Source organism: Sceloporus occidentalis, unplaced genomic scaffold (genome assembly GCF_023333645.1).
Source record: "Sceloporus occidentalis isolate IW3139 unplaced genomic scaffold, rSceOcc1.0.p SCAF_17, whole genome shotgun sequence".
NCBI classification, from domain to species: domain Eukaryota; kingdom Metazoa; phylum Chordata; class Lepidosauria; order Squamata; family Phrynosomatidae; genus Sceloporus; species Sceloporus occidentalis.
This window is the reverse complement of record NW_028316997.1, coordinates 6,353,869-6,369,018: the sequence shown is the minus strand read 5'-3', so window position 1 is coordinate 6,369,018 and position 15,150 is coordinate 6,353,869. Positions and strand designations below refer to the sequence as shown.

Here is a 15,150-nt window from a genome sequence, read left to right as displayed (position 1 = left end):
GCGGAGGTAAATTTTGCCTTATGGATAGTTTTCTCACAGGCTCTACCTGTTCAGGCATGAAATGACTCTTAGCTAATTTATTAGTTAACAGAGCAGATCTGTGTGGTGTGCTTTTATATGTATCTTCGGGTGAAAATGCCTCTTTAAAGTTGTGTTTTAATCATAAATTTGGCATAAAATAAGCTAATCTTCCACCCTCCATTGCTTAGAAAACGTGACTCTAAAGTTGTGAGTAAAACCCAGCATATCTATAGAACAGACAATACCCTCTTAAAAAGACCACATCCAGATTTTGCTTTTTGCCAATCCCATCTGAGTCGGCTAAACACATCTCCTGCATCGGAAATAGTTGCAGGGTAGGCAAATGCATGGGGGGATTCTGTAGAATGCATTTACAATAGGAACAAACAGTAAATTTAAAGAGACTTCTCAGCTGTCATATGCATTAAAGTGCTATGATGGCTGGAATGCCCCTTTAATCAGCGACTAACGCACTGTGATGTTATTTTTGCCAGATATAGTGTTATACTGTGTAAGGAGATCCGATAAGCAATGAGCTTCCTGAACTAGTTTTTGCTCTAAAGATAGACTGGGTTTGTTTTCTAAGCTACGTTTTAGCTGCCTTCTAAGCTATGACGAGTGGAACATTTATTACCGTATTTTATGCAAAATATGTTTTCTGCCTAAAGGGATTTTTTTTTCAAAATTGCTTTTTATGAGTATGTATCTGCCTGTATATGAATCTATATATGATATGTGATATATATATATATACACACACATACACAATTTGCTAGAAATGTAGCCTGTATAAGTATCATAGGCTCAAATCAATGCCCCTAACCTTTCTTTTTTTTAATCTCCAAATCAGTGGCGTCGCTACAGGGGGGCAATTGCCCCCCCTAGGATATTCCTTGTCCCCCTGTTGCCCCCCCACCGAATTTGGAGCCACCCAGGACAGTCCCGCAATGGGACTTTAAACCCTTGACTGCTAACGACGGCATGGTGCCGTCGCTAGCAGTCCCAGTCAGGTGCTAACGACGGCACCATGCCGTCACTAGCACTACCCTACCTTCCCCTACCCCGGCGATCCGCCCCTCAAACTGAAGGGCATCACCGGGGCCACCCGATCCGGCCGGTGACGTCTCGCGCAATGACGCGATGATGTCACCGCGCAACTTTATTAACAACTGACAATTGTCAGTTAAAGAGGTATGGGGCCATGCTGCTTAGATGCCTGTATCTCAGGCACCTAAGCAGCTACAGACCCCCAACATATACCGTTGGAAAGGTAATTAGCTCACCTAATTATTATTGTAAAACAATAATAAATAAGAATAAAAAATACTAAGTTAAAAAAATAAAAATGTAAAAAAAAATAATTTGGGGGTCTCTAAAGGCAGATAAAAAAAAGATCAAAATTGCCTAGAGACCCCCCAAATTAAATTAGTTAAACATAAAGTAGTTTAACTTAAAAAAAAAAAAAAAGTATTCTAGCTAAATGATCACTGTGGTAGCCAATGTTACCACAGCGATCATATAGCTATAAAAAGTCACATTCCCTTTTTAAAAATGGCCGATACTAATTTTTAATCCCACGATCCCTTTGATAATGGGGTTAAATTGAAATCCTGAGGAACTGCAAATATTATTAAAATCAGCCATTTAGCCTGTGCGGTGCGTGAGTAACCATCTCATCCCTGCAGCGCCTTGCATTTTTACTGCAAGACTTATTTTTGCTGTAAAAGTGATTTTACCATCATTTACCATCTTTTCTTTGGTATTGTAAGGGGAAAGAATGGTGTGTGCTTCTGTGAGTGAATGTATGGAAAGTATGGTGTGTGCTTCTGCGAGTCAATGGAGATATGAAAGGCGTGTGAATGATCAGTAATTAGGGTTGAAGCCTTGACGTGGCATTACTGCTCACGTAGGAAGTTAAATTATGGCACAAAAAGCACACATTTGCAAGAACTACACCCCTTGGCACATCAAATGAGGGGCTGTATGTGTATCTAGTACAAACCTGGAGTGCGCAAGACACAAATGAACATGTCGCTATGGTTAGAAAAAACATATTTTCTAGCCAAAGCGACATATGCCATCATTATTTGTGCACTCAACTTTTGTCCTAGAAATACATGTAGCCCCTCATTTGAAGCTCCAAGGGGCGTAGTTTCTTAAAATGGATGAATTGTCTGAATGAGGGAGAGCATGAGTTAATATGTGGATGAATTGTCTGAATGAGGGAGAGCATGCGTTAATATGTGGATGAATTGTCTGAATGAGGGAGAGCATGAGTTAATATGTGGATGAGTTGCCTGAATGAGGGAGAGCATGAGTTAATATGTGGATGAACTGTCTGAATGAGGGAGAGCACGAGTTAGTATGTGGATGAATTATCTGAAGGTAGAGCATGAGTTAATGTGTTTGTGTGTATCATAGATGTATAATTGTGGAAGGGCAAAGATGGCACTAGCAGGATGTTTGAGCCTTGGGGACCAAGATGGCACAGGCAGGGTGTATATGGGACAAAGATGGCAAATCATATGTGTGTTATCTGGGTGCTGGCCAGGTTCTATGTGGGCAGTGTGGACGCCAGGGCTTGCTTTGGGGTGTGCAACCTGTGATCTATGCCTGTAATTTAGGGGGTTTTAAATATACTTTTAATGCTGTGTTTTTATGTGAATTCCAATTGATCTGTACCTGCAAAGCTGGGTTTGTGTGTTATTCTGTAGATCCATATCTGGTATGCTATGTTTCCATACATTATTTATGGATACCTGCAAATACAGGGTTTGTATGTCTTGTTCAGTTGATTAATACCTGCAATGCTGCTTCCATGTATTTATTTGATCTATACCTATATATTAATATTAATATATATATCGGCAACTGGGGCTAATATTAATATATATGGGCAGCAGGGGCTAATATATATATATATATGTTTTTTCAGTAGTATGATTAAATGGTGGAAATTATTAATGCCCTCCCAGTTTGACTGTGGTATCTTGTGTGCCCCCCCTATATATTGTTTCTAGAGTCGCCACTGCTCCAAACCATAAAGCATAGCACAAAACAAACCACAACTTTGCTATACATACTTTCTACAGAAATAGAACATGTATTCGCTTTTACTTTTAACATAATCAGAATAAAGGTTATCATATTTTACAGTGAAGTGACCATAATCTCATGCTGGGCTGTTTTCCTTTGGAAGATGTGTTTCCACGTAGTCTTTCTAATTAAGAGTGTCATGGATTTAATTACTTATTCAAGGAGTATTAGGAAATGTTAGTGCAGCTTGCTGTGAATCCTTAATTAGCAAATTAGATTTGTAACAAATGAAATGTTAGTACAATTGCCTTCTGACCCATTTACTCTTAGTAAGCTCTGCTTACACAATCTATTTTCATGGGTAAAAGCATATTCTATGTCCCTTTTGTACGGAGTTCATGCTGTATACATTGAAAAGGAGGCTGCTTTGCAGGTCGTCTCCGTCTGTAACAGTATATGTTTGCAGGGGTACGCTGAGTTAGGTGCGGCACGTGCACTGTACCCAGATGCCCATGTACCCAAGACGCTCAGTGGGGTCATGTAATGGGATGTTACATGACTCTGCGTTAGTAGTGCGGTGGCTCTACTCTGTGCAAGTAAAAGTATTAGAGTATGGTGTTAGAGACAGTATATGAGTGTGTGTTAAAGTGAGTAAGTGTGTGGATGTGTATGAGGTCAGATTCATATCTCAATGTGGTATATCCTGGCTGTCTACTTCTTCACCTGCTTCCCTAGGCCTAGGCCAGAATATGGTGCTGTATGGTGTTTGTATGAGTGTGTGGGTGTGTGTTAGTATATGGTGTTAAAGAATTTTCATTGCCCTACAGAAGATAAGGTGTGCAGAAAGGGGTGGGGTAATATTATAAAAGCATGCTCAATATTACAGCCTTGCCCACCTATGGGAGCAGCACAGAAAGTTATGCACCCACGTGCCAGTAACCCTATTTTTAATATCATGTTTTTTTATTTAGTAAATGGTCAACGTTATTATTAATATTGTATTCTCCCCTCATTGTAATATTGCTACGGAATGCCCTTGTGCATTAAGAATAACATGTATTCAGAATAATGTTGCACTCGGATTGTACTCTGGATTGGAGAAAAGCAGGGTTGAAGCCATTTCACGGGGAAAAACGCAGAACATTTAAATATTTGTAAAGAAATATTGTTGTTAATTGTTTTTCTAATCTTGGCCAAACTTTTAATTTTTGCTGGGTGTTTTCCTTATAGCAGGAGAACCTGACATTCTAAGAGAATAAAAATACAGATTTTTCAAGTATAACATAGAGCTTCATTTTTTCCATTTTATTCTTCTCTTGTTAAGTATCTGTGGAAGGCCAGAAATTGATTTTCTGTAACAATTTCAGTACCTCCGAGGTAGTCTTACAGTCTTTCAGTAATGCTTAATAAATATCAGTTGCACATCTGATTCATTGTAGTGTTCATTTAAAAAATATAAGCATTTTGATTTAATATATTTCAATAAAACTCTGTCCATGCTAGCAGATTTAGAATTTATATGCTTTAGAATTATACTATATACTGTATTAAAACCTTTCTAAAATGCAATAATCGTGTTAAAAGTAATCTGTGGCATTGAGATCAGTAGAGCAAAATCAGGATTATCTTTTTCATCTTGTAGTTTAAAAATCCGTTTATTCTAATTAGTAACTTAAAAAAAAATAGATTTATTGCAACATAGTTTTTTTGTTTAGAATTTGTTTGTTTTAATCTAATTTTGCTCATGTTAGTGAATATAACCACATGGAATGCTTTGTGATATTGCATGTATAAATTTCACTCATGTCTGAAATGAATGAATTAAAAGGCAGTTGCATTAGTATAACCCTACACATCATTCCTTGGGCCATGCCAACTTTCTCTAAGCTTTCCATGACCTATTTATATTGGCTTGTAGAAATCCCTTTTTTGGTGTATTTGATTGAGGTTTAAAAGCACAGTAATGTAAAAAAAAATCATAATTATGGAACCACACCATTTCAATGTCTGAAGAAAGGCACTTAGAAATACTTTATCTGCGTTACCTTCTAGCACTAGAACCAGTTTGAGGCAGGGAATGAAATTAGGGTCTCCATCTTGGGACCAATACATTTAACTTAAAACATATGGCACAGTGAGTAAGAAAGGATTGTGTTGTTTGCAGTGACCTACAGCAGAGGCCAGGAACCATAGGCAACAAGGAGTCAGACTAAATCCCTCTATAAGAACGTCAAGGAACACAAAATGTACTCATGGGGCTAGTTACCAGGAATCTTCTAGTTTTATATGAAATTCTTTGGAAATATAAACACATCACACCCTAGATATGATTTATAATCTTTGATGCTTCAGTCTGCTAGATAACTGCTGATTTCCATTCTTGATCCCAGCTAGTTGCTGATGTCGCACGCACGCAAATATTCTGGCTGGCTGGGGTTATGAACTGGATCTTAAAATATATAGTTGTCGGCACTTAAGTATACAAGTGTGCAGCAATCCTGACCGCTTCCCTGAATGTGATCCTATTGCAAACCAAAACGTCTGACTTTGGTTAGTTTTGGGGTCATATACTGATTTTGGGGTAGTAGGAAAGGGGTTGGAGTTAATTTCATAGTGTTTTTTTTATTGCAGTGGCATGTGGGAAATGATTGCACAACCAAAAATTCTAAATATATTAAGCAATAACAAAATAAAACCATACTGCTATAATGCTACTCTAGTTACAGTGAACCAAAATACACTTGGATCTCTACTATTACATATCACCTGTTTAACGTTATATTTACACTACATGACGCGCAAGAGAATCCTTTGCATGAATGAAAGTGTCATGCAGCAACAAACTGTCATATTCACTATTTTCATAACTTTCAAAGCCTATGCTCTTTTTGTATGTTTGTATGGTAGTGTTCTATTTTAAGCACATTGAAAGTAACAGAGAAACTCATTTACAAGTTCATTACACTCATTGGCGTTCTTGGGCACTGTTCAAGCCCTTCAGCAATGAACTTGCATAGTCATGTCAAGTTTATCTGAATTATAACCAGGTTTATATTATGTAACATTTTTACATAATTTTACAAAAGGCTATCCTTAAAACAAGTTCTAATTTCAATTCTACACAAAAGCCAAAAGAGGTATCAACTTTGATGAAAGACTCCATTTTGGGCTAATACTGTAACATTGATTTTTTTTCTAATCTTTCTAGCCAAAGAAATAGGCAACCTTCCATAAGATAACCTCATATCTGCCCATTAATACAGAAAGCAATGAATGTATAAATATCCCTGTACATGTGGAAAGGACAGAAGAATGTAATACGTCATTCTGACATCACCATAGAAACAGATATGTTGGCCCAGACGGCTTGCTCGGATTTCAAGACCTGCCCCATTGCTTTCATATTTGGAATGTGTGTCTGTCTGTCCCGGCAATTCCTGAATTCCTTTACTGAGTGCCGCAGTTTTAGCTAAACATCCACATCCTGCTCCTGTTTAATTTTGACGCTGGGTCTAACTGAACTATACTTACAGCAATTTTATTTTTCTTTAGATGGACTAAGAAAAATAAAAGTGGCCAGAACACCCATATGCCTACTTGCTGAAAATGGAGCACCCACTTAATGTTCATTTGTACAATAAAAATACTAAAATAGAGTGGTAACTACAGTGTATACAGTTTTAAGGCATGTGATTTTAGATCAGGAAAAATAGGCTGACCAGATGGGCCAAATGGTTATTATCGGCAATCAATTTCTATGTTTCTATGTCTAGGAAATGTCAGAGTATAAACATAAAGAATGCACCTAAATCAGATGTTTTACAAATTGTTTATTATGTCCTAAGACCAGGGCCGGCCTTAAGTGTTCTGACGCCCTGTGCGGACTACTCCTGTGGCGCCCCCCCATCCCAAAAAAGGAAAGGAAAAAAATCTTGTCACAAAACTCCCCTTTCTCAGTATCTACCACCTCTGCCCCGTCTCACTGCCTTCCCCTTCTGCCCCATCTCACTGTTTCCCACCTCTGCCCCATCTCATTGCTTCCCCCCTCTGCCCCATCTCACTGCCTCCCCCTTCTGCCCCATCTCACTGCCCCATCTTACTGCCTCCCCCTTCTTCCCCATCTCACTTTCCCCCCCTCTGCCCCATCTGGCTGTCCTAGAGGTAGAATAATGTGCTGTTTGATTTTTGATAAACACGTGCATGGCACCTACTCAAATTGCCAAGACAAACTGATACATAAGGTAAAAAGGGTCCTGTGTTTACAGTATAATAATGAATTCATGCTGTTATGCTTATATGCTAGATTGGAGTTTTTCCAGTAAATAGGGTGGCACTGCATTTCAAAGCTTTGCACCACAAAGTGAGGTTTACAATTCTAAAGGCAGTTGCGGATGATCTTTAGTGCGAAAGCTCCTTTTTCCCCATTAGGGTTGAGCCCTAGGTCTTGTATAATCATCAGCAGTCATAGGGAACAAAACACCATCATTCCAGTGGTAACAGCTAATATAGGTTAATGGCACTAACTAATGCTTTGTGTATGTGAGCTACCAGCCCAGAATAAGGTTTCAGAGCTGCATCTGTGTATACCCCCAATATTTTAGGTGGCCAGAGCAGGACAGCTTTGTTGGGGGCCATAGGTAGAGGTGGGGCCGGTGAGCACCATCATCGACTTATCTTACATATCCAGCCACCACTCCATATAATGAAGCAGATCACTGGCTTCACATCAAGGTGCTCTTCCTCAATATATTGCAAGGTTTATACGTGGGAGCTTTTGCAGCACAGACCTCGGTCTATTTTACAGCTCAGTAGGCTAGCCAGGGGAGATTCTTTGATCTCCCAAACTAGCTCATGATCACCCACTGCCCGGAAAAATAGGAGAGTGGGGGCAGCTCGGCGAGACAGCAGGGCAATGACCAAAAATAACCTATTTTAGACTGTAATGGTTCAGTCTCTTCCTCTCAAGTTTTCTTTCCTTAACATGGCAAGTCTGCCACACTTTTAACCCCTTAATGACAAAGCCCGTATTTAGGGGTTTAGGGACCGCCGCGTCCTTAAGGGGTTAATGCTGAAAAACGAATGTGTTCTACACACGGCTGCTTTGTGAAAAATATCTTTTTTTTGTTTTGTTGTTTTCAGCAATTAAGCATGAATGATGTGTATTGCTCTGCCATGACTCGGATCGTACACTTTTAATGTCAGTTTCCTTGTCAAAACATTTTTAGACATCCTCCCTGTGTTTTGCCGCCATCCTCTAGTGGACAACACACAGCTACTACAGTGCTGTCTAAATGACATAGCATTTAAAAGAGTGTTCTTAATCCGTAACTTGCGTATAACACATTAACTAGATAAAGAAATTGCTAAGTATTTGCAATAAATCTGCGTATTCACTTTAATTATACCATATTATGGAGACAATATTGTACATCTGTGCACAAAAGATTGTATACACTTTCCATAATTTATATTAAGGCTCTCTGCTTTGTTTTTAAATTACTGCTTTTACTCAACGGTAAATTAGAGGGACATAGACATTAATAGATTCAGTATGTACTTTATCTCCAGAGTAGATTGTATTGTGTTGCCAGGCAACAACACCCTCCGCGAGGAAGCTGCAGCGCACAGGTACCTGATAATTACCATTACAGAACGGGCAATAGTGTGTTTAACTCGTTAGGTGAGCAAGAAAGAAAATACTCAACATGTGTATATTTCAAGGAAAGCTGGTCTGAATAGGCAATTGCCCTCGGGCTGCCCTGCTCGGAGGCGCTAGAACCACATGGTCCTACTAATGCATAATCTCCCATTTAGCTTCTGATAACCTGAATTTATTAGGCAGAGTGACCTAGTGTGGCTGCTTTATTAATTTGCCAATAAAAGTTTGTCCAGTATCCATTGGTATTATAACACTCTTTCATTCATTTTATTTTATGCTACCCTGAAGAAGAATAGGAAAAATAAACCCGAAATTATATGAATAAAGCATTAATATTAATAGAGCATTAAAGACTGTCCCTGTATTTCATTTCAACTATCTGGTCAGTTTGTTTGGATATTCAAATGTGTTTTTGAGATAGCTAAATGGCTGGGGTACGTGCATTACTTATTCTAAGCAAGGTACCATACTGCAAATTTGAAAGGATTAAGGTTCGAGCCGAACAATAATTGTGTCTTTCCCCCCAGGCCAGCTAAAGATTCATATTTCCTTATAAATATACATCAGGGCGATGACCATATCAGGGGATTTTCTAAATCAGCTGATCCCAAGACACTTTAACCCAAAAGACAATTTTAACAACCTGTCACAAAGTATTTCAGTAACCCCCTAAATTTGGCACCCAATAATTGTTTGGGGGTTATTCTAAAATAAGTCACCTGTACTCAAGCAGGGATTTTATCTGTGATATGTCACTTAGGAAAGAACCCAATGGGTTGTTCCAGTATCATAACTTCAAAGTAAAATATCCACATTCAAACTGAGATTAAGAAATACAATATATAACAATCGGGTCCCGTTGAGAAACAATGAGAATTCCCAGTTATACTGATGACCTAGACTCCAAGACCTGGCACCATGTTTCAGAAACTCAGCTCAGGTTATGTGTCGTCATATTTCAACATCTTATATTTAAACAGGTCAGTCCCCATACCTTTCTTCTTTTTCTGTTTTGTTTTTGGCTACTTAGTAGCTTTGCTAGTGAATTACTGCTGCTGTTGGAATGTTGTTGCTCTATATTATAATTCCAAAGAATTTTGAGTTTTCCAACATATGAATTAAACATCATAACATGTATACTGTAACATGCTTATTATCATGTGTTACTTGTAATAGATTACAGCGGATCTAAATGTTTCTTTCAAATGCATGCCCTTTCTTGTTCTTTTTGTTAATATCGTACACCTGTTTTCTAATTATTAACACTAGGGATCAATAATGGCTATGGAGTTGTTATTAAGCTGTAACTGAAACATCTGCTAACCAATTGCCATCCAGATGCAATGGGTTTTGTTTGTGATGTCCTCAGTGACAGCATTGAGCCTTAGGCCATGTTGCGGAATACCCAAGGTTCATAGAACAACATATGGTTTGCTGGAGATTTTGGAATACTTAACGTATTGCTTAGTGTTTCCATGCCAAGTCTAGGAGAACATATTCTCCTAGACTTTATCTGCTTCCAACGTCCTGCCTTGAAAAAGAACAGGCCCATAAAAAGCATAATGTAATGGCAATAAGCCCCTGGCTACAAACACTTGTCTAACGTGACAGTTTGGAATGGCTTTTTCTTTGTAAAATGTAATTCAGATTTGCAAAGTGCAGACCATAGACAGCTATTGCCATACTATATCATAAAATAAAGAGCATAGCTTGTGGGTCACCAAACTTTCTTCCTTACACTACAGAGTGCCCAATAGAAACTGGCAAGAGGGAGATCTATTGTCAAGAGTGGAATGATGTCAGTGCTTGTCATATTTTCCTTATCATTAATGGCACCATGTTTTCCAGTGAGGTGCTTTCTTAGAGAATGACCATCAGGCACGCTGGGCAAATGCTACATTGTGTATGGGACTACTAGATACATTTGGCTGCTCCAAAAATGTGTAGTGTAGCATGCTGCCTTTTTCATCTCCACTCTTTTCCTTACCTATCTTATCTACCTGAAAATAGTTGCATCATGCTGCACCTGGATCAAAGGGGGGTTCGGATTAGATAAATTGGATTAATCGCCTCTTGCACAGACTTCCCCATCAACACACATGAAGGATGGGGAAGCTGCAAAAGACAATAATATAATTTCCCCTCTTTTCAGGGTTAGGTAATCATATCCAGTGTTTATTAATAGCAAGAGGATATAAGCAAATATATATTCTTGATGATTATGTGCTCTTTCCACATTAGTTGTGAGCTGGTCTCAGATCCAGTATTGCCCCATATCTGCTTCTTTCTGTACCGATGCCTAGAGCTTTGGGGAAATGAAACATCTTTGTCATAAATGTTGTGGAATTGCTACACAATAAGTGTCTGCATCGAAAGACTATTACTGAAAAGGGACTGTCCAGCTGTCATATGCACTTACAGAGAGATTCATCAAGCTACAATGTGGGCTCCCATTAGATTTCCAGGGGGATTAAAGAGACCCTATCATGTATCTGCAGCAAGTACCCCCAGTTATTGACTTCCAGCAGCCAAAACCTTGTGCAAATGTTGAAGAAAGAAGAAGGTGGTACACTGCAGGTCAATAGACTGTCTCTTTAAAAAAAGAGCTACTATTGATGCACTTTTATATATCTTCATAAAAAGACAACTCCAATACCATATCTGTAATGTTCTGTGTACAATGTCCATCTTTTTTTTTTTAACAGATGCGTTTTGCACAATCCTTAAAAGCAGAAGTATATATATATATATAGTGAGGTCATGTCTTAAAAAAGAGTTTGCGTGAGAGGAAAAACATATTTCTTTAGTATTTGGTAGTGTGTGGGACAATGTAACATCAACATCTTTACAATTTAGGAAGTCTCTTATTGTAACATATACAGTGCAAACTGTTTCTCATAAATCATCCGATGCCAGTGTGTCATGGCATACTGCTTTACATCATGGGTGCAATTTTCACATAACGCCAACAGATTCATTAATCAGACACCACACAGGTTATACCCACTACACATGAGGAACATCAAATGCCTTTTCCTTATCATTTACAGCAGTAGGTAGTATGGTGGTGGACAGTTGGACGCTAATCAACTCAGCTAATATGCTGATTCTCTTGAGACATTCAATTTAAAGTTCACGTTTTAAAAATATTCAACTTTGCACTCTTGACAGATGATAAATTAAATAAATTAATTGAAATATTATTTGTAATTCACTTTATCTTTAGATATATTGTGGGGCTGCAACCAACGATTATTTTAATAATCGATTAGTTGGCCGATTATTTTTTCGATTAATCGGATAAAAAAAATGCATTTTTTTTTATTTAAAATAATGTAATAAAAAACTTTTTTACAATTTATTCTTTCATTTCTTTATCACAATGGCATTTCTCTATTCACCTTCTTAGTTTACTGACATAATAATAAAAGCTACAAGAACCCAAACACAGTGTTTCTCAAACTAGGTTTAAATACAAAGTTATTAGTAAATATTAATTTATATGTTAACTATTTTTCAGATTTAATAAAAACTATGAGAAAAAAAGCCTTGTTTATATTTTCTTTTATTTACCAAACTGCCCCCAGTTATGCACATCTGACCCCCAGCTTGCCACTCTGCCCCCAGATATGCCTTATACCTCCTATATGCCAGAGATTCCACTGTGCCCCCGATATGCCTTATACTCCTAATATGACAGTGATATGCAACTGAGCCCCCTGATATACCTGTTACCCCCAGATATGCCTTATGCCCCCCCGATATACCTAATATCGATATGCCTTATACCCCCTATATGCCACTGTGCCCCCGATATGCCTTATAACTTCCAATATGCCACTCGCCCCCATTTATGTCTTATACCTCCCTATATGCCACTGTGCACCCTGATATGCCACTCCGCCCCCCATAAATTCCCTGCACCACCCTGAAATTCATTATACTCCCTGATTCACCACTCTGCCTCCCCCTGATATGCCACTCTGAAGTTCATTATACCCCCCATACACCACTCTACCTCCCCCTATACACCACTCTAACTCCCCCAGATATGCCACTCTGCCTCCCTGAAATTCATTACACACCCATACACCACTCTGGTACCTTGAAATTCATTATACCCCCATACACCACTATAACTCACCCATACACCACTCTGCCTCCTCCCCCCTCCCATACACCACTCTGCTTCCTCCCCCCTCCCATACACCACTCTGCCTCCTCCCCCTCCCATACACCACTCTGCCTCTCTCCCCTTCCCATACACCACTCTCTCCCCCTCCCATACACCACTCTGCCTCTCTCCCCTCCCATACATCACTCTGCCTCCTCTCCCCTCGCATACACCACTCTGCCTCCCCCCTCCAATACACCACTCTGCCTCCTCCCCCCTCCAATACACCACTCTGCCTACTCCCCACTCCCATACACCACTCTGCCTCCTCCCCCTCCCATACACCCCTCTGCCTCCCCCCCCTCCCATACACCCCTCTGCCTCCCCCCTCCCATACACCACTCTGCCTCTCTCCCCCTACCATACACCACTCTCTCCCCCTCCCATACACTCTGCCTCCTCCCCCCTCCCATACACCACTCTGCCTCCTGTCAGCAATGGCGGTTCACAAGATACCAGGGAGTCGGGTAGAGAGACAGAGTGGTGTATGGGAGGGGGGAGGAGGCAGACACCACTCTGCCTCCTCCCCCTCCCATACACCACTCTGCCTCTCTCCCGACTCCCTGGTGTTTTGTGAACCTCCGTTGCTGACTCCATTGCTGAAGAGGAGTAATGGAGGCTGTCTGTGCATATGGCGCAGACCCCCACCAGCTGACAGAGAGGATGATCCTCTGCAGGAGACTTTGATTCTCTGTCAGCTGGTGGGGGTCTGCACAATGCGCACAGACAGCCTCCGTTACTCCCCTTCACTTCCACTGGGGCTTCTACATTATGTGATGCTGGAAGTAGAGGGGAGAGACGGAAGTTGTCTGTGCGCATCGCACGGACGCCCACCGGCTGACAGTGAGGGGAATCCAGGTCCCCTGCAGCGTTGCGGGGGATCTGGATTCTAGTGCTATAATCCGATCTCTGAGGTCGGATTATATAAGGAGAGGAGTTTTTCAGAACATTTGCTCTGAAAAAAACCTCTTTTTATAATCGATAAAAATCGATTAGAATAATCGATAATGAAAATTGTTGTCAACGATTTTCATTATCGATTATTATCAATTAGTTGTTGCAGCCCTAATATATTGGTATTAGAGCTGTGATTTTTAGGTGGACGAAGCAAGACTTTGTGGTGAAAATAAACTGGGATTATCACTGATGACCTGTGGTTTGGGAAACTCTACCTGGCCCTAATGTCCCTCCTTTCTTGCAGCTCAGAGCACTGCCTACAAAAGTAACAATGATATGTATAGAAACAGCAGGAAATGGGGTTTAAAATTTAAATGTATCCTTCTTTGGCTATTTGTTGGGCCAGTCTTAATGTCAGATGATTTGTTTATTCTCTCCCTTCATTGATTCATTACATATATAAAATGTTTTGATTCCCACTAAAAACGTAAGACTGGTATAATTAGATTTTTGAAGTACTCTAATTTATTTATTTGCTTCATTACAGTGGTTGCCAGCTTTCGAGGGACTGTTCCACATGGTTTGACCTTAGAGATTGGGGAAACTGTTCAAATTCTTGAAAGATGTGAAGGTAAGACACTCATATAAATTTTATTTAGGAACTGAAAGCAAAATCTCAATAACTATTTATGGCAATAGACAAACTAGAGATTTTTATTTATTTTAAATTTTTCGCTTTTTGGTTATGTTTTACCTAGTTAAGCAATGACAGTTCAATACTAAATGGCAACCTGGACAAAAAAAATCTCCATTCTCAGGTACTCTGAGAATCAGAGCCACTTTTGTAACCATGACAGACATAGGAGTGGCCAACCCTCTAATTTTTACATGCCCAATGTAGCCATTCGCCTTGGTGCTAAATTAGCCTTATTATACTATTAGAAAGTTTATTTTTGAAGATTGCTTCGTGTTATGCTTCAAGTATTTGACGAAAAATATAGTATAATAACTCCATCCTTGACCCTGACATCAGTGTAATGTGTTTCTTATATACCTTTAAACAAACAAAAAGTTCTGAATTTTTTCTTAAAATGAACCCACTCTTTTGAGAGGAAGTTACTCGGAAAGGAATTAAAAATATAAGTCATTTAACACTTTTATTTTGGCCATCACAACAAGCTTTAATAACAGCTTTAATTTGAGTTTCTTGACAAAATATATGATTAGGATCCCTGGTGCTGTGGGAGCATATTCACCTAATTCTTGTTATTCATAGGTTGAGCCTCCAAGTGCTCAGTTGCCACTGTGACACTGGGCACCAAGGGAGCAACTGTAGTGTTAGGTAGAATGATGTGGGGCAGGA

General features: G+C 39.4%; 1 protein-coding gene across 1 annotated transcript in view; it reads left to right on the top strand.

Moving 5' to 3' along the window:
* The window catches only part of LOC149302783 (dedicator of cytokinesis protein 4-like), a 154,232-nt gene that overhangs the window by 44,006 nt on the left and 95,076 nt on the right, over positions 1–15,150 (top strand). The window contains exon 2 of the mRNA XM_089481982.1: positions 14,335–14,418. Within this exon, the coding sequence (XP_089338108.1) occupies positions 14,335–14,418 (84 nt within the window). The remainder of the gene's footprint in view (positions 1–14,334; positions 14,419–15,150) is intronic.